The sequence below is a fragment of the Pinus tabuliformis genome, chromosome 8 (genome assembly GCF_031772625.1).
Source record: "Pinus tabuliformis cultivar Carrire ecotype Pingquan chromosome 8, CPIR1, whole genome shotgun sequence".
Classification (NCBI taxonomy): Eukaryota; Viridiplantae; Streptophyta; class Pinopsida; order Pinales; family Pinaceae; genus Pinus; species Pinus tabuliformis.
The window spans coordinates 807,782,683-807,809,691 of NC_142294.1; the positions used below are offsets into that span (position 1 = coordinate 807,782,683).

Consider the following 27,009-nt stretch of genomic DNA (forward strand, 5'->3'; position numbering starts at 1 on the left):
GGGGGATGATCCCATTGATAGTGGACCTGAATAACCTCTTTACAGCACTATAAATAAAGACATTGAGCCAGAGGGAGAAGGGGTTGGAGCTATACATTTTCTTTGGGTAAATGCTGCAGGATTTAGGTCTTCCATTAGAGCCTTTGTAAGGAGAGATTGTCTTTACTTGATTCTACTTGGAAGAGGGTGAGCTTTGTCAAAGTAGAGGAAAACCCTTGATGGACCCTGGGAGGGACTTGCACAACACCAAGGCCAGGTTGTAAGAGTTTCTTTGTTTCGTTATTAATACAAACTGGTTTATTTTTCTCAATAGCTTGTGTTAATGAGTTATTTCATGTGTTCCTTGGTCTGCATGTTGAATATATGTTTTATTATATGAAATGCAAGTGCTTGGTAATTGTTTGATTGTTTGTGGTTGCAGGAATTGACTTGAAAGAGGAGCTCATCCGGATCGTCAAGAACGGACTTCAACAACAGCGTTTTGGAATAAGGTAAGCCTAAACACTTGTAGTTTTCATGTTGTAAAAGGTGTATTTAGAGAAAGATCACTCCATTTTGTCTTGTTTGTCATTAGAATGTCTTAGACTTCTAGGAAGGTCAGCTGTGTCCGCACCCTTGACCAATTCCGTGTGACAGTCCTCTCCCTCTGTCAGTTCTTGAGTCCACTTGGAGGTTCTTGCTTCCACTTGGAGATTTGGAACCTCTTACTCATCACCAGTCGAATTCCCTGAGGCAAGTGTCATTTTGGAAGCTTCCTGGGTTTTGACACCTTGAGAAATGAGCCTGCCACTTGTCCACTCTCGTTCAGCGCAGGTAGCCTGTGTTCCAGTTGACATTCAACGTAGGTAGCCAGTGTTGGCTTTGACATTTAGCGCAAACAGCTAGTGTAGCCACTGAAATGATCCTGAATTGACTTTGTTTTGAGCTGTTTTTTGGTGGAGAACTTCTATGAATTGCTGTGGTTTGTTAGCCTTGTTCCTCTAGGGGTAGGAACAACATGTTTAGGGACTTTGGATCCCTTAGATTATGGACATTTCATGCTCAATGCTGTAAGGCAAAAAAATGTCTATAACAATAATAAAAGAGATTAAACACCATGTATAGATTCCAAGTCCAAGTAAATCAATTACTGAGTTCACCGATGAACAAGGCTATATTTAAGCTTAATTGCAATCTAATTATTCATACAAGAATACACATTCATGTATCTACAAATAAAACTTGGAACTGATTTTTAATGTAGCTTTGAATTGGAGACCACTCATGAGTTGACCATGATAACGAATTATATTCAAATAACCAAGACTAGTCATAAGCTATCTGTTATCACTGTGCACAAAAACAAAACATATATATCCTCATGCCACTCACAAAACCCTGATTCCAAACATAAAAGAAAAAAGAAAATGAATCTGAAAACAAAAAGAGAGGCTGCTTCTTGACCAAAATAGTCTTCTTTATTAGCACAATAAAATTGACCCCTGTTCTACCAAAAAAAAGTCCTTTTCCTCTGTCTAGAGGTGATACTTATGGAGAAAGAGAACTGATCATCGGTTTCTCTCGACCTTTTGCCTTCCCTCTTCCTTTCCATATTCAAATTAAAATATAAAAAATGTAACCATTAATGAAACAACGAACACGTTGAAGCCATTGCTACTGGATCATTCTATTTCCTGAAGAAAAATGAATGGATGTCAGTAGAAAGAGGAATGACTGCATGCCATCCCTTTGCACACGTATTGACTGAATGCTATTCCTTTTTATTTCCTGAAGGAAAATGCAGACAATGCGCTCATTTTTCGACATCTGGCTTGATTTAAGGTGTATTCGGAGGTAATAATAACTTAATTCGACGTGTTCATACATTTCTTTGACAAATTGCAAGGTAGAGTGCTGTGCAGTTGTTTATGTCCATCGAGCCTTATCAAAATTGCACAGATCTAATAGACGAAGGCATTTTTCTAGGATCCACAGAACATTGTACATATGAAACAAATCTCTGAGCCCATACCTCCTTTTCTTGGATAGGTATTTCAGGATGTAAGATCCTTTTGCAAGTTAGCAGTTGAAATTGAGAGCTATGTTACAAGAGTGGAAGGGTTGGAGGGAGGATAAGCAACAAAAAATCACCATAGTATCTTGCGTAGCTCCCCACTATGTATGTCTTCCCTGTTGCTTGTCATAAATTCCTCTATTTTGGCTAGGTCTCGCTTGCATCTTTTCCCCGTAGCCATTCTTGATGCTTATGCATCAGCTCGTCGACCTCGCTTTTCTTCTCTTAGTCCTCGCCTGCAGAAATAATTAACATTAGCTATGATTATGAGAGATATGATAGAAAAGCCTAAAACAAACCTTACCTTCATAAAAACTTTCATAAAGAGACAGACTATGCAACTAGGGATTATATGAGTCCTTCCGGTTCTAAATCTCAAGAGGGCACAATGATTTCTTGGGGACTGATGATTAAAAATGGATTGCAACCATAATTAATAAACCATTGAACCATTCATCTTTGAGGACATAATTCCATCTGACAACTATGGTTATCATTTAGAGAGACGAAAGATCAAACTTCTCAAGGGAACCATTCAAATTTGCTGCCAGAGCAGGTTTTAATAGGGTGGTGGTTGTGGCCACAACAAACTCTAAAAGTGTTGTTCCCTCAACTGTTCCCTGGAGGGAACAACAGCTGTTCCCTCCAGGGAATAGCAAAAACACTCCAAAAAGGTGATGTTCCCTTTAGGGAATAGTAAAGGGAACAATATTTGTTCCCTGGAGGTGTTGGCCGGATAAATCGATCTTGCGGACAAGGCCGATATCCCTAGTATCAGAAGATAGTCTAGCAACAAATAGGCAAACAAATCTATCTTTCTCTAGACATATGCGATTCATAAACAAATACTATAAAGGTGTTAAAACCCTACCTTAGATCCAACTCCTGTTCACAGTAGACATGCTCCAATCCTTTGAAAACGTTACCTTTGAGACCCACAATCACAAACAAGCAAACATTAAATAGCACCTGCATAGCAAATATCATAAATCATGTCTATTATGGTCATCAAGGAATCCATAAAATAAACCATAAAACAATAGCTTATTGAGAAAAACAAACTTATTTGTATTAACTTTGAAGTAGAAGAACCTTACAACCTTTTCATCCTTGATGTTGAACAAGCTCTTCCTGGGGTCCGAAACAGGAATTTCCTTTTCTTTGACAAGCCTTGCACTCTTCCAAATGAGATCTTAGAGGTATGTAATCTCTCCTCATAAAAACTCAACTAAAGAAGACTAATTTCCAGCAACATTTCACCTCAAAAATATTCAACTTTCAACCTCCCCAGTGACCAGCCCAATGCTTCATTTTATAGTGCAAAGGAGGAGGTTACAGGTCCACCTATGAAGGGATAGAGTCCTCCTTCAAAGGGACAAGCTCCTCACATCAAGGGGTTAGCTCCTTAAGGTATGGGATGCATGAACCTTAAAAGAGTGAACTTGCCACCTCAAGATTCCTTCCAGAAGCTTCTAGAAATGATTGAAAGCGAGTTTTTTAGAATATACTTGCGCCTTTTAACTTTTACAGAGGTCCGCACCCATAACACAGAGATAGAGCGGTCAGGTGCGCAGGAGCCATGACCATTAGGTGCGGGACCATAGGTAATGCAAAGAGAAAGTGCAGAACCATAGTTTTAAAGACTTTGAGGGTTTTCTCTTATTTTCAAGGCTTGATATGAGGAATTGAGGCTTAAGACTTGCAAAGGAGGAAAGTATGAGTGGTAATGGACTCACATAGATTGCAGAATTTCAAGGTGACAATGTTTAGTGCAACAAGAGGGAACAACAGTTGTTCCCTGGAGGGAACAACAAAAACATTCGAAAAAATGGGTAGTGGTTGTGGCCACAACAAAGAGATAAAGTGAATGATCAATATCCCCTATAAGAATAATGGAGTTGGGGGTCTTGATCAATAATTTTCTTTAGCCTTTTGTTTATATGGATATTGAGAAGCTCTGTCATAGCCTAAATAGCCAATAAAAAATCCAATCTTGTTATACTTGCATGTTCTTGGAGGACCATAAAGAATGTAATATCTCCTCTAAGATTTTATATCGTTTTACCTCATAGTTTTCCATAATTTCTTCTTTCATGAAGGGTCAACAACCAACATAAGGAATGTGATTCTAAGTTTAGAGGACCTTGATTCCTATGGTTGACCATGCTTTGTGATCTTATGCTTGAAATATGAATCTAATATGTAGTGCATACCACTCATATTGATAGATAGAGAAACTGCTCTTTTTATGGGTGTCAACAAAAATATTTAATTATAACATTAAGTTCTAAAATTTCTATCAAGATTTTCAACTTTTCGAATTTTTCCTGTTATGCCCCTATACGAATAGGTATCATATATCATGATTGACTTGGTTAAGATTTGAAATATGTTCATACCTTTACTTGTTGCAAAGGTTTTCCACATTTGAAATAAAAATAAATCAAAAAATGTAAAGAGGGTATAACCTAAAAGAAAAATCAAAGGGTGAAAAGAATAAAAAGAGGTCAAAAATGAAATAAAATGAACCCCAACAAAAAGAAAAGACCATGAAAGTGTGCAAGTCTAAATGCCACTACTTTTTTACTTTTGTATTATAAAAAATTTTGTGCAGCTTGTCACTTATGCCACAATTCATGAATAGTCAAAGTTTAAGCTTGACTAGTTCATATTTTCAATTTCATGTTGTAGAAATAGAGAACCAAGATCTGACCAAACAGTTTAATCTTGGCAGATAAGTAGATAGGTAGAGTGAATAAAAGGAGCTCAACAGTTTAATCTGAGCCCTTGGATGTAAAAAGTGTAGATTTAGATAGGTATTATGATGTAAAAGAAAAGGACGTTTGAAAAGGGTTTGCCAGTCTAAGTGCACCCTAATAAAGAAGTGAAAATGCTAGGGTAGGTAGATGATGGTTGCAGAATAAATGTGTGGTGAATGAAAAAGTTTAAATGTGTAAATATTTTACTTTCATCACCAAACAAAGGCATGTATCACATGGAAGGCACATCAAGGAAGCAAAGTCAAAAATAACTAACTTCCCTACTCATTTCCCCTAAATCTTCACTAATTCCCTAAAGTGCTAAAGGTAATTACCAAAATTAGAGGGGCTCAGAGCATTTCTCTGACTTTTGGAGGGACCGGACCCTCGGCCCAATAATTTATAATGCCTTAGTGCTTAAGCCCCTTCATCAATATTCACCCCCCTTCATAAGTTATTCATTTCCCTAATGAATCTTTTCCTAAGTAAAATCCTATTTTACTTAGGAAAAATAAAAACACTTTCCATATGAACCCTCATATATCATTAGCCTAAAGTATAAATGTTGTATGATGAAATACATTTTCGGAAAACATTAGACTTAGCACTTTCCCATTCATTTGGTCAAATTAACCACTAATGTTATTATTATGTAATTCCCGAATAAAATAACATTACCCTTTCCCGTATTATGATATTATACAAAAACCCCAAATTTTATATATCCCGCCCCTTGGTTAAATATAACCATAAACCAAGCGATAAACGAAATTAATTAACCAATCCGTGGTTAATTAAGATCCCGACCCTTGCCATGCTAAAACAAGGATGAATTAATCCCCACAATTAATTAATAACTTTTATGACCAATCAAACCACCCCCGATATGATTAACTCCTTTAATTAATATTGGGCCCACCCTCCGTTAACCTTCCGCCACTTCACCTCCCCAACAGCCGTCCAATCGGATCCCACAGATCCGACGGTCATCGTGCATATCGCATGGGCCTCCGCGATTGACCTTTAGCATGCGATGGTGAGCAGTTTGGTGAACAATACCATCGCTACGTGTCACACAACATATGGAATTGTGCAGTCGTGCCCAAATACCACCTCCCCTCCGCTAGCAGTGCAATGAAAACTACTTACTGCCTCCTGCTAAAAACAAAACATCAAATCACTTTCCCGTTGATGCCATCTATCCAAATCCCGAACCCGCCAAAAGCTTTGACTTTGCATAAAAAACAAAGTTAAACAGTTTTCGTCCTTATTCTGAAAAGCACATGCATGCAACCTGAACGTTGAAGTCAACCAGCTTGTATACCAACCGTCAACCACCCTAAAACTTGCAGTTCGACGACCGCTCCAGTCCACCATTTGCACCCAGTGAACCTGCTCTCCATTGCCCGTCACTGAAAAACAGGTATTTACTAGTTTCCATCCAGAAACCCTGTAAATACTTGATTTCCTCTACAATTATTTTGAAAAACCTAAAATTCATTATAATTTAGTTGCTGAACTCAAAATTGAAGACTCCCTGGACCCTCTGTTTTCACCAATTCCACTTAAAAACCCCATTTTCCTATCTGAATCCACAAGAACTAGAATGGAAACCCCCGTGGCCCTCAGTGTAGCACCTATCACTACCCCTCATGTATTTGGATTATCTACCCTTAGCAGATAAATATTTTCAAATAAAAGACCTTGATACTGACAAAAACCACTTGAAAGTATTTTTCCAATGCCGAGACAATTACATGAATGGCTCTGATACCATAGGACTTTGGGAATCAAATCTCCCAAGGTACATGCTCCCCTCTGTGCACATTTTCCCTGAAATTATCCATTAGTGTCACGCCAATTATGATCCCAACCTCAGAGCAGTAATGTATCCGAATCAAATTGTTCTCTTCACAATTATTGCAGACTCAATCAATGAGATGCTTCAGTTTCAGCCCAGTCAAGACCTCACCCCCATTTCCCTTGGAGATTTGCTAGAGAAATCATCTAAATTGTCCCAATTTGAACTCAGTCACCTTTGCCAGACCTTTATGGATAAGCAGCATCAACCAAAAGATCCTCCTCCCTAGTTGTTAGTTTTCTTCACACAGATAGGTAAAAATATAATCATATGATAACTGCAATCATGGGTTTCAATACTAGTGAGTATGTGGATGAATTGACCCTAGTTTTAATGTCCATTTTTACCCTTGGTTAGCCTCCTGCTGTCAAATATAACTATGCTGCTTTCATTGCTGAGAAAATCCATGACCAGTTCATGAGGCTGGAAAATGAAAAAGTATTCAAGTATTCTACATTCATATATCACCTTTTCCTTTACTATCAGTCTGACAAGTTCCCATTCTCTGTAAATAAACTTGATACAAAGGGTAATCCCAGATTAGTCATTTTTTGGACTTCTATATTCCACTATTCATTTGCTTGTCCCTATTCATACAATGAATTCATTGACCAGTTTGTCCACCCAGTGACCACCATGCTGATAGGAAGCCCTCCTCCTAGGATTAGTGATGAAATCAAAAGAATCCTTCAACTATCTAAGAAGTACAAAATAGGTGACTGGTACTTGTACCAGAATCACACAGAGATCAGAATTTATGGTTGTGAACTTCCTCCATTCAAACTACCAAAATATGTTCCTATGAGGTTATTTGCCTTGGAGTATTATAGGCAAATGTTAAACTCTGATCAGATTCACTTTACCAAGGCCAAGAAGAAAGCACAATTGAGGATTAAAGATCATTTAGGCCCATTTTTTTGCAACAATAGCAAAGTAGTCAAAGAAGCAGAAGAAATCCTAGAACAAATGAGATTAAACAAAAGTTTTGTTTGGAGATATGATCCACAAGGTTTCATTTGTGATAGGAGAATGAAACATAAGTTGTCACCATATTTTCATCACAAAATCCCTGAAATAGAGAAATATGCAAATATGGATGAATGGAGGGAAGGAACTCTAGTTGAGATGGATAGTGATCAGGTCAATGTAGAGAATGTGATGAAAGACTTAGAAAAGAGACTTGACCTGGACTCTTGTGAACAGGTACCAGTTGGAACTGCTCAGAAGCCAACACCAGGAACTAGTGCCTCTATAGCAGAGACTTCTCAAAGGCACTCACAGGAAACTAGTGCACCCCCTGTAGAACCACCACAGGAAAAAGATCAAGGAACAAGAATTCCAGCATCAGAACAACCAGAGATGTCAGAGCAGCCTGAAATCTCTAAAGAACAGGCTCCACCACATTCCCATCCAGCTCAGGTTAATATGGGAAACCCCCCAATTTTGCAAACTCCTTTGAATGAGGAAAAAGGCCTAAAAAGAGACAAGGAAGTAGCTACCCCTGCCAGTGGTCCTTCAGACCAGCCTGGTGCTAAGAGGCAAAGGCTAAATCCACATTTATAGGAAGAATTATTTGAAGAAACAATAGGGAGTTTAAGGAAAGAAGGTGGAGACAGTCTACATACATTCCCAGTAGGTGGGACACCTTCCAGTTCACAAAAACAAGAGCTTGAATGACAACAGAGTGTCGAAGTCTCATCTTTTAGGTCTTCATATGACAAGATCTTAGACATCAAAGGAAAATTTAAGGAGATAAAGGCCAAAAATGAACAGCTAAAGACCCAAGCCTACACTCAATAATTGAAGATGGTCCCTACTAATCAAACCAGGTTTATGTCAGCTTATGACATCAAAGAAGGCAAAATGCAGATGAGCTTTCTAAAGCCTACAATACAATAGCCCAAATCAATTGCAGACTACCTCAAAACTGATTTTGAGGTCTTAGCCAAAGATATTCACCCCATAGATCAGATAGAACTGCATAAGCTGTCAGGCCAGGCAGTAACTCCATAAGGCAAAAATGATTTTTGTGTGTTATTCCATCAGGTAGGTCTTCATTATATACATGAGGGAGAGACTGTTCAGTTCATCTCCCGATGATTGTTCATATTTCTAATTTATCTATTTACATAAATTCACCCAATCACAAGGATTAGGTGTCAAAATTCCCCCCCTTAATCTGAAGGGATGTTGGTGAGTCCAAGCATCATTCTGAATCGTTCAAGCTTTTCTCTTCCAAGCGCTTTGGTGAAGATGTCTGCAATTTGCTCATTTGTGGAACAATGACAGAGATGGATTGTTTTTGCCTCAACATGATGTCAAATCAGAGATATTTAGTATTGATGTGCTTCGTTCGATCATGGAACTTTGGGTTCTTGGCCAACTTTATTTCAAAGGTATTGTCAATCATGAGTGGAGTTGATTATACTTGTTTTACCTACAAATCTTCAAGAATTTTCCTGAGCCACACAATTTCTTTTATTGCTTCAGCTGTTGCCACATATTCTGCTTCTATTGTGGAATCTGCTGGAACTGATTGTTTGCGTGATCTCCAGGAGACAACTCCTGATCCAAGACTCATAGCATATCCTGAAGTTGATACCCTAGTTTCTTTGTCTCCATTGAAGTCTAAATCAGAGTATCCAATCAAGTTGAAGTCGTCCACCTATGTATACTTGATTCCAAAGTCTTGAGTTCCATTCAAGTACCTTAGAACTCTTTTTGCAGCAGACCAATGTCCCTCACAAGGCTTTTGCATAAACTTGGAGAGGATTCCAACAGCAAACGAAATGTCTGGTCTGGTAGTAGTTAGGTAGTTGAGACTTCCTACAAGCTGTCTATACTTTGTTGCATCCTCAAATTCTTTTCCTTCAATAGAAATGAGCTTTAAGTTTTGTTCCAGTGGAGTAGTAAGAGGATTGCACTCTATCATGCCAAACCTGTTCAACAGATCTCTAATGTATTTCTTTTGAGAAAGAAATATGGACTTCGGATGTTGGGTTACTTCAATGCCAAGATAGTAATGAACATAGCCTAAATCAGTCATTTCAAAACTTTTCCCCAATTCCTTCTTTATGGATGCAATGTAGCTTTCATTGTTCCCTATCATCAAAAGATCATCTACATATACCACAATATATACAACTATTTTGCCAACTTTCTTGACAAATAAAGTTGCATCATCAAGATCATAATGTTTGAAATTGAGTTTCAAAAGATGCTCAGTTAGTTTTTTATACCAGGCTCGCGGTGCTTGTTTGAGGCCATACAAGGACTTTACCAGTTTGCATACTTTATGTTCATGTCCTTTCATAGCAAATCCTTCAGGCCGGGACATAAAAAAATTCTCTTTTAGATCTCCATTGAAGAAAGCAGTTTTTACATCCATTTGGTGGACTTTCCAACCGTTCTGAGCTGCTAGTGCAAAGAGTGTCCGGATGGTAGCCCATTTTGCTGTGGGGGAAAAATTTTCCTCATAATCAACCCCTTCCTTCTGTGTAAAACCTTTTGCCACAAGCCTAGCTTTGTGCTTGTCAAGTGAGCCATTAGCTTTATACTTGTTCTTGTAGACCCACTTGCAGCCAATTGGTTTGGTTCCTAATGGAGGATCAACCAGATTCCAAGTGTCTTTCTTTATGAGGGCATCATACTCCTTTTGCATTGCTTCTTTCCATTCATAATGAGAAGTAGCTTCTTTGAAGGAAGTTGGTTCAAAATCTGTAGACAATTTCAATTCACAATCATAAGAAACATCCATATCAACAGGTGAATTAGAGTCATCTACATCACCTCCATTTTGCCGGTTTGAATATCTAGTTCCTATCTTTCCAACCTCATCAGGATGAACACTTTCAAGTTTTTTTGTTAGCCACTTTGGGGGACCTTTCTCAGATTGTCCAGGCTGCTTCGTTGATTGAGTTGGGACTGAATCAAGATTGAGTCTCCCAATTCTATCAATTACATCACTTAAAGCATCATCCGTTGTTGGAGTTTCATGCGGGGGAGAGTGTTCTTCAGAAGAAGATTCCACATGTTGAACTAGTATAGGAATCCCCCCTTCAAGATGTGCAATTTGATTACCAAATTCTTGAAATGATTTTGCTTTTGTGAATCTATCGAAGCGATCAAGTTGTCGTTCAACAACATTGTCAGTTTTGGATGATTCAAGAAAAATTACATCTCTAGATACAAAAAACTTCTTATTTACTTAATCATAGAGGCGGTATGCTTTGGAGCTATTTGAGTACCCCAGGAAGATACACTTATGACTTCTAGCACCAAGTTTTTTTATATGTACCTTTGGTATCAAGGCATAACAGGTGGAACGAAAGACCCTGAGATGCTTTACCGAAGGAACATGTCCATACCACATTTCATATGGAGTCTTGTTTCTTATAGCATTAGATGGATATCTATTCTTTATATATGCAGCACATAGAACAGCATTAGCCCAAAATATTATATTTACATTTTGGAAGAAGAGCATGGATCGTACCATATTTAAGATTGTCCTATTCATTCTTTCAGCTACACCATTCTGTTGGGGATTATAAGGCACAGTTGTTTGATGTTTGATCCCATGTTGGCGAAGATAGTTTTCAAATTCATTTGATGTGTATTCTTTTCCATTATCAGTGCGAATAGACCCAATATGAGATTGTGCATCATTTTCAATCCATTTATGAAAATTCTTGAATGTTTGAAAGCATCAGATTTGTTCTTCAATAAATAAACCCAACACATTCTGGTGTAGTCATCAATAAATGTCATGATATATTTATTTCCATTTGCAGAAGGAACAGGAATTGGACAACATAAATCTGAATGAATGAGTTCAAGTTTTCTATGTGCTCTTGAATGTGAATCATGAAAAGACTCTTTGCTATGCTTTCCTAGAATGCAAGCATCACATTGCTTAAGTTTCCTAGGAATTGTAGGCAAACCAGCAACACCATTTTTCTTCAAAAATGGGAGGCTGTCATAGTTCAAATGTTCAAATCTAGCATGCCATAATAAACTTGATGGAATTGTACCTTCTTCATGATGAGAATTGTATGAGAAATGTTGTGCTTGAGCAGAGGTTCCTTGCAACTTGATAAGCTTTTCTTCTTCTATTCCCCTCATGACAAGTGAGTGGTCAGATGCTTTTCTTACCTCAAGCTTGCCATCATACATATGAATGGAGTGACCTTGCTGGCGGATGTGGACCAAGGAAAACAAGTTTCTCTTCAGTTGTGGGAGATATAGAACATGATGCAGAAGAAAGTCTGGAAGACCAGGCAGTTTAAGCCTGATTGTGCCAAGCCCTGATGGCTTGATTTTTGATTGATCTACAAAGTATACTGCTCCATCAACATTGTCAGTGAAATCTTCAAAAAAAATACTTTCTATGAGTCATGTGGCAGGTTGCTCCTGAATCAAGCAACCAATCATTTTTCCAAGAAGCAAGTGAAGCATTAAATAAATCTTCATTTACTCCAATGTTACATTGTGCCACAACATAGTGAGCGGATTCAGGTGCTTTACCTTTGTCTGTATCATTGGTTTTACCTTTTTGTTGGTTTCTTTTCTACTCAATTTTGTCCCATGGTAGCTTGCATGTAGAGGCATCATGTGATCCATTTCTTTTGTAGCGAATGTAGTACAAATCTGCCTTTTCTCCTTGAGAATGTCTGCCCCCCCTGCCTCTAAAATATCTTCCTCTTCCTCTTGTAGAATCTTGAGCAGGATGTTTTTCTTTATGAGCAAGGCACACAGCCTCTTCAGAAGATTCAAGGGTTGTCTTCGTTCCAAAAGTTTACTCTCTTTCAGCAAAATTTTTCACAAGAGAGTCAAAGGTTATATCTTTGATATTTCCATTTGCTTGCAAGGACTCAAGATAATTGGAGGAAGTAGGATAATGTGCCTTGAGAAAAGCAATAAGAGGAATATCCAATTCAACCTTAGTGGATTTGATATCATGCATTATAGACTTTACTTCAGATGCAAGAGCAAGAGGATCATTATTTTGCAGTTCAAGAGTGAAGATTTTAATCATGAGTTGAACAACTTCAAGTGCAGAATGTGAGTCATAGAGTTCTTTCAGCTTTTGTAAGGCTTCAAAGGCAATTGAATATGACGAAATATGGTGACTCACCTCTTCATTTACAGATGTTGTGATTAATGCATAAGCTTTGTTGTTCTTGCTTTCCCAAATGACGAGCTCTTTGTCTGAGGTAGGCTGTACTAGTTCATTGTCTCCATCTCCGACACAGACTCCTTTCCACAACTCATTGAAAATGAGGGCATGTTTTATCATCTGGGACCATTCAGGATAGTTCTCCTTGCTAGTGAGAACTATTCCTACCATGGATATGATTGAATGCATTCTGTAAAAGAAAACTTCTTCTGATAGAAAAATACTTCTACAAAAATTGTACTTCTGGTGGTATTTTTTTTTTTTTTTACATTTCAAAAGGGCATTCTACACGATTTTTCAAAATTCGCTTGTTTGCTGAACCAAAATCGGTCATAAATATATATAGGGTGGTTTGCATCTAACACAGTTTTGTGAAGAGAAAAGAGAATTTAATTGATGATGACCGGAGCATTTATTCAAAAGTGTAAAGATTACCAAAAAAAACAACCCTTTCCGGGCCAATCGACTGCGTATATGGAGCAGTTCTTTGCATCAGCGTTCAACGTTCAACTCTATGGAGAAGCACTTTGTATCACCGTATATGGAGTAGCGTTTTGTATCAACATTCAACGTTCAACTCTATGGAGCAGCACTTTGTATCAGCATATATAGAGCAACGCTTTGTATCAGCGTTTAACTCTTCCAGCGCAGCTCTATCAACATTCAACTATACCAGCGTTCAACTCTTCCAGAGTAACTCTTCACGTCAGGTTCAGGTCAGACTTATTTTGAGCTATTTAGGTCATGTTGTCCCAAAAACAATGTGCAGAGGGCTAACGTTGAGCACCTCACATTGTTGCGGCAGAATCATTGCATATACACTATCAGGTGGCTTGTCTTCTCAAAATAGAGTGTAGACTGCCACATCAAGGCAAATGGAGAGTATTTTGTCGGCAATGGAGGGCACACAGGGTTCAGAAATTAGAGAGCTACGAGCAAAGAAAATTTCGATCAGAAATATTTTGAACACCGAACAGATACTAGGGAAACAAAATGTTTGAGGTCATATGGAGTATGGGAACCGACTTGTGGCAAGGATCTTAGAAAAATGGTTTTATACAAGCTCTGATCCAAAAATATATTTCCAAAGCATTTTAAATAGTAATATGAAGATGGACTTTCAACCATTACATTTGACAGAAGCCACTGCTAATGGATACCAGAACGTGTGAGACATAGCGAGTAATCAGAATCACACGGAAAAATGAAATTCCAGAATGATGATGCTACTCAGCGTTTAGTCCAATAAAAAATCAGGCCATTGACACCAACGGTTATGAAGCAGCGCTTTGTATGAAATGTTTATGGACAATCCAGAGAGCCAGAGAACGCAGGAAGTGTAGCAGACAAGCGTACGTGCACTGAATTATATGGACAGCAGAGGAGAAAACTAGGGAGTTACAAAGGACATAAAGGCTAAAAAAAAGGAGCTGGCTCTGATACCATGTCAGGCTAAGAAGTAACTCCATAAGGCAAAAATGATTTGTGTGTGTTATTCCATTAGGTAGGTCTTCATTATATACATGAGGGAGAGACTGTTCAGTTCATCTCCCGATGACTGTTCATATTTCTAATTTATCTATTTACATAAATTCACCCAATCACAAGAATTAGGTGTCAACATAAGAAAACAGGGGAAATGGTTTATTCCACACTGACAAGTAAGGCCATGATGGCACATAGGTTGGAGAATTCACTGAACAACACCACTGCTCAATTGCAACTAGAAAGGGCCTCCTCACAGGCAAAGGAAAATAGAATCAAATCATTGGAGGATTTGATTATTGGATTGGGCCATAACCCAAAGGATATCAAAGTTGCAGAAGGCCTGATAAAGAAAAAGAATGAAGATATAGCTGCACTGAGAAAGCAGCTGAAATTGCCACCACTCATGCACCCTCAGACTGCTGAGGTAATTGAGAAGAAGAATGAAGAAGAGCTTATGGACTTGGTCCTAAAGCTAAATGAACAACTGAAAGAGACAAAACAAGAATTAGAGAAAACACTGCAAAGCAGGCAGAGTGAGTCGACCTCTCAGCCTCAAAATGTAGTGCCAATGGTTTCTACAGCAGTCCCTTCTACATTGGCAACTGCTCTAGCACCAAATGTCCCTTTGGCAACAGCTGAAACTTTAGAAGTAACAGGTACAGGTACATCACAGGCAGGAACTTCAAATCAAAGCACAGAAGAATTAATCAAGTCCATGGAGGAAATGAAGCTCCAGGTCACTGAACTACAAAAGGTAAAGGAGAAATTCATTACTTTAGAACAAAAGTATGATGTGTCAAAATTTAATTTTGCTGAAGAGGTAAGGAAAAACAAAGGCTTGACTCAACAGGTTAAAACACTGGAAAAGGATCTTACATTTGAAAAGCCTTTGACTGACATCAGAAAGATATTATGGACCAATATCATTGAATCAATCAATGATATTTGGTCATCAATTCAAATCATTTTTGAACAAATTGACTTGGTGAAAGCTGCTCTCCAAGAGATTGAAAAAACTAAGGAAGAACTAGGAGGGAAGCCTGAAGAGGCTATCAGGTTGATAAACTTTCTAAACAGCAGAAACAGGTATCAGTTAGAATAGCTAAACATTGAGGATAGGACTGGAACTATCCTTGAAATAAAGAAAGTACTGACCAAAAGGACTTTAATGCAAAACCTGGAACGCAAATGTCAGAATATGCAAGAAGACATAGATGAATTTATGGGGAAATTTAGCATTTTACAAAGTAAAGGGCTTCCAAGTCCTTTAGTCATCAATGACAAGCTAATGAGGCAGGATGATTATGTCAATAAACTATATCAGTATGCTAATAATGAAGCCAGTTCATCTGCACCCAAGGCATTGCCCACAAGAAGAGTTCTCTATGATAGTTTGGAGAACTTGTTTTATATTGAGCATGAAGTGAGGCACTTGTTTCTAGTACAACCAAATTTTGTAAAATACATAGAAGTAGATGAAATCTTCAGGAAACTAACAAGGACAAGAATACCAAGGGATGATTGGTGGATCAATATGACAAACATTTTATGATTTACCATGGTAAAAAGTAAATTGAAATATTTACCATAGTTAATTTTGTTAGAAAGGGAGGAATGATGGTAAAGAAGGTAAAGAGTATTAGTCACAGGTAAAAGAGTATCAATGAAAAGATAAAAACAATCAGCCAGCACAAAATTATGAGCAAGAAAGCAAGATGCACAATCATAGGGCTTGCCTCCAGCTCCTTCAACAAAAATAGGGACGGGAACCAAGCAGTTCACATTCATTTTCTACTTTCGAGACCATCTGTCTCTATATTCATGTAAAATATATTTAGTTTTCCTAGAATATATATATATATATATCTCAGTGAGGAGATGTTTTGTTGTAAATTTTGTATAAGTACTTCCTCATTCAAGGTACTGAGGGTGGATTCTTAGACATTTCTGTAGACTCTTTAGTTTGGAATAGAAGTGCTATTGAGCAACTATTGTATGGTTGGCTGGAAAAAGTAATAAAGCAAAGGACTTTTACAGGATTCCTATGTCAAACGAGAAACAAATAAGTATTCTATATCTTATGTTTTTACAGTTTTCTTGTTTAAATATTCATATGTGTTCCATATCTAAATGATAAACGAAAAAGTATATTTCAGAAAGAGCTCTACTGCATTCTGTCTTTAAAATCGTTTATATCCTTAATGTTTTCTTCCAAGCTATCATAGGTAGGGAATTCTTAATTGCTCCCTGCTTTTTAGTTTATCATTGTGTCCATTTAACATAGAATTCTTAATTTCTTTTTGTTAATGATCACCCACTTTCCCTCATCTTGAACTTTGTTGAAGGATTCTTAAATGCCCTTCCTCCTTTTCAAGACCATTTCACCCTTTAAGCTATAATTTGTATCTTGTTTAGCTATCTTGCCCTGTGAAGCCCTCGTTTGTTGAATCAACCTGATCTAGTTAGGCCATCTTCAGTTGACTCCATAGCCTAATGGCCTGAAATACTTTGTTCTATCCATCTGCTCCTGAATTCCACCACCAAACAAAATCAAAACCCCCAAGCTTTCATAATTAGCCTAATATCTCATAAACAAAGCTAAATCATAAAGAGAGAGCCCTCTCTAAGTACAAATTGGCTAGATTTTGTACTTAAAAGTTGGTTTGTGGTTACCTCGGACCCCTTTCCTTCTTTTGACAACTTCAAGGAAATTTGAGTGATAACATTTCCAAAGGGTACAAGTGTGTATGTATGCATATGTGAGTTTATTCTATAAATTAAGTAGGAAGAAATACTTTCTCTAAGACCTTAATCATATTTTTCTCATAAACACTAGGGAACTTATAGTAGTTAAGAAGGTTAAGCCAAGGCTCACTGCTAAGAGATACAAAAGATGAATTCCCACCTTAGTAAGATAAGCTATGAGGTGACGGTACATGGGTTAATATTGTAGACCCTGATCGGGGCGGTCGGCTCAAGGCTCTGTGCGCTAGGGTTTTAACGCTTTCTGCGACGGCAGCCTGCTATAGACAAATGACGCTCTGCAAACTCTGACGAAATCACAATCCTGGGCCTCCTGCCAGAGGGTTTAGCTATCCATGGACCCCCCTCAGGGGGAGGGTGCAGCGCCTCCCCTGCAAGACGAAGCTGTGCGGCAAGGGAATCAAGAAAGCAATAAACTGGCTCATCAGAGTGAAGACGGTGAGGATCTGGACCAACAACAAGCAAGACAAAACAATAAACATCCCAAGGTTAGCTCGGCTACATGCAAACCTGTAGCCTCTGTGCGTCCGAGGGTAGAACTCCCAGGACACAGGATCAATGCACAGATTCAGTACATGAGAGACCATGCCTTAATCGGTAAGTTCATTGGGCTTTGGCCGACTGAGAAGGTGCTTAGGAGCTGGATTGCTGCAAAATGGAACCCAAAGGGACATATAACCCTGCAACTGGGACCAAAAGGCTTTTTCACTGCCATTTTCAACTGCTTGGAGGATAGGAACAGAGTGCTGGATGGAGGGCCTTACTTCTTTAATGCCGCCGGTCTGTATCTCAGAGGTTGGGTAGAGCGTTTCAACCCTGACAAGGAGGATCTCAGCTGGGCTCCGGTTTGGATCCGACTTTATTCACTCCCAGTGGAGTATTGGGAGGAAGAATCCCTACAAGTGATTGGAAATGTTCTGGGAGAATTTGTCAAGGTTGCTGAGGAAACAAAAATCCGTAAATACACTTCATTTGCAAGAATATGCGTCTACATGCATCTCAATCAGGTGCTCCCAGATGCGGTAAGTGTCTCTCATGATGATATTGAATGGGTTCAGTTGATTGATTACGAACATGTACCATTTAGATGCCGAATATGTCATGCCCTGGGACATTTATTCAGGGATTGTCCTTTAGTTCCAAAACCTTCTCCTGTTGCCGGATCTGATTCATCTGGTGCAGATGGATTCACCAAAGTAACCAATTGTAGGAAAAATCACAAGAAACAGGCCTCAAATGCTAGAGCGCCTCCGGCCAGTTCCTCCAGGCCATCAACATGGAATAGCTTCGAAGCTTTAGCTCACCAAAATGATACGAGCTCAGAAATTCCTGCCCCCATAGAAATGGAAGTGATGAAGGTCAAATCACAAAGGCAGGCAGATCCCAAAGGATCTCAAATAGAACCCCTATTCACAGGGGCCTCTACCTCATAGAAACAAAAAGTCCCAGTATGAAATACATAAGGAATGGACGTGGACAACTTAAACTCAAATACCAGATTAGCAGAAGAGGAATAAAAGGAATTCAGTGACGCTCAGATTATGGAGGAGGAAACAGAGGCTATAGATATTGGGGAACTGGATATCCCAGGCTTAGAACAGGCCTGCACTACAAATAATTTTGAAAATATTCCAGATAGACAACTTGAGAATTTGGAGGAGATCCTAAATCGAGCGCAGAGGCAAAAATATTTAGGTATTCAGACAGGCGGCCCCTGGGATGGGAAATTCATCACTAAAGACATCAAAAAGCGTGGAAGGAAAACAGACCTCCAGCGAACAATCAGAATAGGTAAAATGTTAGTGGAGTCAGGCAGGTACTCCAAGCTAACTAAGTACTATAACACTGATCACAACCCTTCCCCATGAAGTTAATATCTTGGAACATAAGAGGGCTTAATAGCCCAGGGAAGAGAAGAATTCTTAAAAACATGATGAGGCAAGAAAAACCACAAATCCTTTTCTTGCAAGAAACTAAATGCAATTCATATGCTGTGGAAAGCATTGCAGCTAAAATCTGGCCAGGGAGTCTCAATGCGGCGGTGGATGCTCAGGGGGCTTCTGGAGGCCTGGCAATATTATGGGACTCTCGAACTATCAGACTAGACAAAATACATGCAAACAAGAACTTTATCCAAGCAACATTTCACATCATTGGGACAAATATACATGGGCTCTTAACCAATGTATATTTCCCCCAAGAGGCTCCACATAAAGCAGAAATACTCAGCACTCTCTCTGCAATTAACCACAACAGGGAACACCCTTTATGGATTTCTGGAGGAGACTTCAACATGATTACTAGGCTGGAAGAGAAGAGGGGTGGAAGATGCAGAGGGAGTCAGGAAGGGAAACCTCTAAAAGACTTCATTCAAAACAACTGGCTCATGGATCTACCTTTCAACAATGGTTTATACACATGGAGCAACAGGAGAGCAGGGACTCAGCAGGTGGCTTCTCGTCTAGACAGATTCTTGCTCTCAGATAATGCTATTCATATGGGTGGAGACTTTGCAGCTTCCATCCTGCCTCTGTCGGGATCTGATCACTGGCCCATCTCCCTTCAATGGTCGCGTCCTGGCAACCTGACCTGGAGACCATTCCGCTTTGAGGAGTTTTGGTTGTCTCATCCGGATTTTCAAGAACTAATCACTTCAGAATGGAACAAGTTCTCCCCCCCAACAGGATCTAAGATGTTTCAATTTCAGCAGAAGCTAAAGCATCTTAAAAGCAAGATCAAAAGCTGGAATCACAATTCTTTTGGTAATATTTTCCAAGTCCGGAGCGCCCTTGAGACAGAAATGAAGCAACTGCAACAGAGGATTATAGATGAAGGCCGATCAGATGATATGTTAGAACGGGAAAAAATTCTTGAGGCGCAAATCATAGAAAGGGCTAAGTAGGAAGAAATGTTATGGAGACAAAAATCTCGAATCAGATGGCTCAAAGACGGAGAGAAAAATACAAAATTCTTTCATAGCACCACAATCCAGCGCAGAATGAATAATAACATAACTCACCTTCAGAATGAGCAGGGAGTCAAGGTGGAAGCGCATGAGGAGATTGAAAGCGAACTCCTCAACTATTTCAAGCAAATGCATAGCGAACCAAATGCAGATAGATCGAGGGCCATAGACAAAGTTACTCAAAACATTCCTAAAATTGTTTCAGAAGAGCATAACCAACTTCTCCTTAAGCCTGTTGACTTACAGGAGGTGGAATTAGCAGTTCGTCAGCTGAAAGCGGGAAAGGCTCCAGGCCCGGATGGATTCACTTCTAACTTTTTTCACAGCTTCTGGGATTTGATCAAGTTGGAAGTCTGGCAGGTGGTGGAGGAATCGCGATCCTTGAGATGGATGTTTCCGGGAGTGAATGCCACATTCATTGCTCTCGTTCCCAAGGTAGATATGCCTAGCAAGCCTGACAAATATAGACCTATTGCTCTGTGTAATATAATCTACAAGATAGTTTCCAAGGTCATTGCTTCCAGGCTTAAATTCCTGCTTCCTCTCATCATCTCGCCTGAGCAGTCTGGATATGTTGAAGGTAGGTAGATTACTGATGGTATAATCCTAACTCATGAAATAATTCACTCCTTGAAGCAATAAAAAAAGCCAGGTATGCTCCTGAAACTAGATCTATCGAAGGCTTTTGACAGTCTTAGCTGGTTATATATTAAAAAAGTTTTAATCGCTTTTGGCTTTGCTCCCCCCTGGGTTCAATGGGTCATGAGTCTCATCTCCTCTTCATTCTTCTCTGTTTTGGTCAATGGCATCCCCTCCTCCACTTTTCATCCCTCTCGGGGTATCAGACAGGGAGACCCTCTCTCCCCTTTCTTATTTGTTATTATGGCGGAAGGATTAGGCAGGAGTATTAAGCTAGCCCAGCAGTCCCATCGCCTCAGAGGCTTGTCTTTTCATAATTCTTCAGCCTTCACTCACCAGCAGTTCGTTGATGACAACATGCTCTTTGGGCATCCCTCTGTCCAGGAAGCTTGACAGCTCAAATCTCTTCTATCGGACTTTTCGGATGCCTCAGGTGCTTCCATCAATAATTCCAAATCTCAGATCTTCTTTTTCCATACCCCAGCTACCACTCAAGCTGCCATAGCACGCATTTTGGGCTTCTCCATTGCTAACCTCCCATCCACTTATTTAGGTGCTCCTCTGATTGCCTCGGCCCTCAAGCACTCCTCATGGAAAGTTCTCTTGGAAAAATTAGAGACTTGTCTCACCTCCTGGACTCACAGATCTCTAAATATGGCGAGCCGACTGGTACTTATAAAAGCAGTCCTTCAGGCCATGCCACTGTATCTCTTCTCCATCCTAGCAGCGCCCAAATGGGTGCTCAAAGAAATCAAGTTGCTCCAACGATCCTTCCTATGGGGCAGCAACAGTCTCAGGCGTAAGTGGGCTCTTTTCAAATGGGAAAAAGCCTGTCTCCCAAAGAATGGGGGTGGGGTTGGATTAAGGGATCCTTCTCACAGTAACGAAGTCATGGGTGCTAGAATTTGGTGGAACTGGCTAACTGCACCTCTCACCCCATGGGCTTCTCTATGGACAGCCAAGTATGCAAGCCATTGCCCAGTGGAGGAACGAATAAGAATTTCAGAAGTTAGCATGGGTTCTCTCATATGGAACTCGGCCAAGCAGCATAGAAGTCTCATTCAGCAGCACAGCTTTTGGGAGGTGAAGAATGGAGACACTGCACAGTTTTGGGAAGATTCATGGCAGCAGATGCCCAAATTAAAGGAACAATTTTCTCACTTGCAACCACCAGAGCAGAATATGCAAGCACAGGATAAAGTTAAAAACTTCTGGAAGCTCTCATCAACCCAAGAATACAGGGAATGGCTCAAGGCGGATCAGTTCTTGAGTCAAGAAATGCCACAAGTCCAACAAATGATAGACACAGAATTAAAGAAAAGGAGAATTCTACCTTCCGAGGAAAAGGATATACTTAGATGGGGATATGAAGAAAAAGGTACCTTCAATACAAGAGAGGCTTACAACATCATTATCAAAGATCATTTAGTGAAAGATCCTATTTGGAGCAAAGTCTGGGACCCTTCCCTATGGCCGAAAATCTCCACCTTTCTTTGGCTCCTATGTCATAACAAGATTCTTACCTGGGACAATCTTAGGAAGAGGAACTTTCATGGGCCCTCAATATGCCCCAATTGCAGACAAGATGAGGAAACCGTAAAGCATCTCATGCACTCCTGCCAATTAGCGCAAAAGCTATGGGAAAAGGTTAGTTTTCGCTGCCAGAGGGAAGGAAGAGTTCACAGAGACATCATTACCACAGTGCGTAACTGGGAGCGGACTCCATATCAAAGCAAGATTTTAAATTTCCTATGGAAGCTCATTCTGGGCTTTCTTATGTGGGCCATATGGAAGGAGAGAAACAACAGAATTTTCAAAGATCACTCTATGCCTCTAGAGAATATATGGAAAATAATTTTCCAAAACATTGAGGAAACCATTTCTCTCAAAACCTGGTACCAGGAGGACCTTCCAAACAGCCCCCAAGAACAATCAATATGGGCCAATTGGAACCTTAACTTGAAGCAAGAACAGATAATCAGAGGAACACAGCCTCCGAGAAATCAGTCACCTGAGAAATGGTTGCCTCCTCCAGTGCATATGTACCAGCTTAACTTTGATGGGGCCTCGAAGGGCAATCCGGGCAATTCAAGCTTCGGAGGGATCTTCAGAGATCATAAGGGTACCCCCCTCTTAAACTTTCTAGGCTCCAAGGGATGGGATACCAATAATTCGGTAGAATTGGAAGGTCTCTGGCAGGGCCTTATCCTTGTGCAAAGCAATGGATTCTTTCCGCTTATTATAGAAGGTGATTCTCAGATCATTATCAACATGATCTCCAAAACCCTGCAAGGAACTCCATCTCACAAAGTTGGCAATAGCTAGAGGATGGCTAAAAGGCTTGAACTCATTGAATGTTGGCTCTTCTCTCACAGAGCAGTCACGCTGAAGCACATTCGCAGAGAAGGAAATAAAGTAGCGGAGTCACAACTCTTGGACTATAAAAATCGTGAAAAATGAAATATATTAGGAAGGAGAAGCACACTTGGATGCGGGTGAATTCAATGTGTCATAATGTTTCATAGGACAGATGGAGGCACTTGGTACTACCAGATGCAAACCCGCGTGATTCTCCAGAATCTTAATTGGTTGATGAGTGTGACATTCAAGCAGCTCACTCGATTCTTGAGGGATCATTTGGAGAGCAAAAGATTTGGCATGCTCTCTGCATTTACTAGTAGTCCTGTCGAAGGTATGGCTTTGGTTATTTTATCCATGGCATTTAGGGATTTCCTTACCATTTTAAGCGCCCTGCCTTCGTGTCTCTGGTTAAAGCCGGAAGTGGGTTTCTGGGGCTGGATGTTCTCTGCAAACAACGGTGAGTTTTCATTGTGTATTCCGTTTCTTGTCCACCTCTAGCTTGGGAAAGTGTGGTGTTTAGATAGCGGTCTAGTCTCTGATAACTTTGGTAAGCTTTCAACTTCCCCTGCTACCTTTTCCTGTGTCGCTCTCCCTGCATTTACAGTCCTGTTATCCGTGTCTTAAGTTGGTTTCTGTGTTGTGTAACCTCTCTCTGGGTTCTGCTTTCGGTTTCCCAGATTGTTTAATCACCCTCTGGTCTCAGCCTCTGCGGACTCTCCTCATCATGGTGTGCCACAGTATGAGGAGTCGTTCTAGGGGAAGTCAGGGAGGGCGTGGAAAATGGTCGGCTCCTAGCTCTATGGATCATGCTCACAATCCAATTCCGTATCATGGGTTCCAAACAACTCATTTCACTTTTCAAAGCAATTTGAATAGACCTGTAATCATTGCCAATATCACCATTCTGTTCTCTGAAGAAGAAGCTCCGCCTCCAATTCGGGTGTGCCTGATGTCTAAGCCTCCTCAGGAAGCTTTCAAAGAAGCCAGCAGTCAAAGCAACAGACAAGTTACTGCAGGGGAAAGTCTGGAGAAAAATCAGGGGGAGAGACTTGAAAGGAGCGAGGCTCCTAGTGCCTCTCGGCCTCCAGAAACAACTGTCTCAAGGATTCGGGAAGAGATGGATAGTGACACGCATCCCCTGATGTGGCACCCAGGCGATGAAGATGTTGGACATGAGGATGCATGGAAGGATATCTCCTGTCCGGTGGTGGAGGAACCTTAGTGTGAGGACGCTGCATTTTGAGGCCATCTGGGCCGTTCCCTTTTTGGTTTTCCGGATGACTAACATGATCAAGCTCAAGCAGTTTTGGATGCAGATCGGGTTGGAAATCTTCAGACAGGTGGTCTCAATTTTCTCTATGTTTCTTAGTAATGTAAAAATCTTCTGGAATTTTGAGCAATGTAATGGTCTCGTGCTCTGGTCATATGCTCTAGACAGACGGTTTTCACCTCCTCTTCATGTTTCCTTGGTTAATTCCTGGTGGCTATATTTGCCCTCTTGCTTATGTATCTGGTTTTTCCCTCACAAGGGATGGTTTATGATGTTCTGAGTGCTCTTGGAGGATGATTCCCAAGGCCTCGCCCCCTTGTATTTTTACTTTGTTTTGCAGTTAATTGAATTAGCATTTGCCGTGAAAAGAAAAAAGATAAGCTATGAGGTCTATGAATTTATTAATAAGAACCATTTACCAAACGCATACAAAATTGTAGACATTGTCCAAAAATAGACAAATCTAAATATATTAACAAATGAGAGATTGATATAGGATAAGGTAACAAAAATAGACATGAAATATTTGAATTTAGGTCAAGGAGTTTCAATTTCTTTTATATTTATGGTGCCTCTATGAATGTTCATCTTCATTCCAAAAGGTCTAAGAAAATTTTGTGTCGATCTCCAACCTTAATAACAAGAGCTAATTTCATCTAGATCCAAGGATATTTTGTTGGGGCCATGACTAAGACATCTCATCCTGATGTTCTATTGTTGCCATGCTTGGGTGCCTTCTCAGCTTCTGAGCTAGAAACTCTAGAATGTTTAATTACTTCTTTTGTTGCAAAATTATTCCCAATATAATATTTATTCTAAAATTGGCATTGTTTTCTTATTTTATTATGCATCTAGAAGCGATTAAAGAGAAAATGAAAGTTCATTAAGGATAGCTTCATGTCACTAAAGGGAGAGACTTGTCTCTTGAAGATCACAAAAATTCATTATTATAGATCCAAGGTAGGAAGATTTTGATTCATGAAGGAGGCAAATTCCAAATAAAAATGGAAAAATTGATGGTCATGTATCAATTTTACACTCATAGAAGTCAATTCGCAAACTATACTTAACCTATTTTTCCGAATTTGAGTAGTCCAAAACATTACGAAATACTAAAAGGGAAAAATACCTCTAAAGTTGATACAAATCTTGATGAGAGGGGGGAAAATAAGCCATGATGATATGGAGGCATTGAGCCAAATGGCTAAAATTCTCCTAAACTATGTCCCAAAAATCTAATCATAAGCCAAAGGGTGGAAAATCTTGCTGGCTTATGTGAGAAAAGCATTATCCCACATTGAATCATAAGAGCCATCAAGAAAGCATGGTGTAGGGTTGGGTTGATTTCATCCTCCATGTCCTTTCTATGTGGCAGAAATGTGACACGCAAAGAACCATCTGTTGAGCCAATTATAGAATGTGTGATTTGGATAATTATGAGTTTGATTATTCATACTACCAATAATTGATGACCAATGTCCCCAATTTTATCTTTGAGGTCTTTCTTTATAATTGGCCATCAAATTGTGTTCACATATTATATGAAACCATTCCATAGCTCTGAACTTTTCTTGATTATGACATATTATTCTTAGGATGGGGGAAAGGTTTATGTTCAAAAGATAGGTGTTAGAGACCATATTTTTTACGATTAAGCTATAGTCCATTAGCATTTCTAACTTTCTAATTTTTGTACTGATAACCAGTTGAATTCCTATCAAAAGTGCATATGTCTCTGCTTCATTGCTGGGAATAATTCCAACACTACATTCAAAAGTGATAACTATTTCCCCCGTTGGGCTATAATATACCTTCATGTACCTATCTCCCTAGGTTTTCCTGCTGAGGCTCCATTGGAAAATAGAAGGAAGGAATTTTGTTTTGTCAACTATATCTGAAATTCCTAAGAAGAAGAGCAAAGTTGTCGTGGCTTGATTTATGTCTCTTGGTTTGTTCCTTAGCATTGTGGGGTTCCAAATTGAATGGCTTCGACCATCCATCTTCATCTTCCTCCAACCTTTGTTTTTTTATGCTAGGATACTTTTTGTATAAGGTTTTCTACCCACAATGATTTAGATCAAGTTTCTACTTGCTCTACAATGAGTGGGAGTTGTTGCAATATTCCTCTATTTCAAGGAAGCCAAATATTCTAGTAAATGAATTTTAGAAGCACCATCTTGATACATGTATAGAGAAGCTTATTTTCAACGAACCTATATACAAATTTTCCCATTTGTTAATATTTATCATACAATTTGATGGCTAACAAACTCATAGGATCATTCCATCATGGGAACAATTCCAAACATACCATCCATATTCACATTCTATTGGGAGCTTAAAAATAATGAGAGGAGGGTTGGGGGTGGGGGGGGGGGGGGGGGGTTGAATCAGCATTGTGCTCAATGGATCACCGATTACAATTTTTATCTTTCCTTTATAACAGTTATCTAAATGATTAATTAGAAGCACCAATTATAACTAGAAGCAAAAAATATATCATAGTATATTAACACATTCATAAACCATAAGAAGCATATAGAACATGAAATTAAACATGAGAGAAACACATAAACCATCATCAACACATGGACACTATATATTAGGTGGAAACTCTTCCGGCAGAAAAACCATTGAACACTTGTCTTCTTCTTCTTCTTATATAAAATATT

The 27,009-nt window shown here is 39.4% G+C and overlaps 1 protein-coding gene across 1 annotated transcript; it reads left to right on the top strand.

Annotated features, from left to right (window-relative positions):
- The first annotated feature begins 19,032 nt into the window (after window positions 1-19,032).
- LOC149238045 (uncharacterized) lies at window positions 19,033-20,004 on the top strand. Its single transcript, XM_089369456.1, has one exon. It carries the CDS (start codon window positions 19,033-19,035, stop codon window positions 20,002-20,004), a length of 972 nt encoding a protein of 323 aa, XP_089225582.1.
- Window positions 20,005-27,009: the final 7,005 nt, after the last annotated feature.

Excerpts from the sequence above, each read along its gene's own strand:
- LOC149238045 (XM_089369456.1), top strand. The coding sequence starts at position 19,033 with ATGATGAGGCAAGAAAAACCACAAATCCTTTTCTTGCAAGAAACTAAA.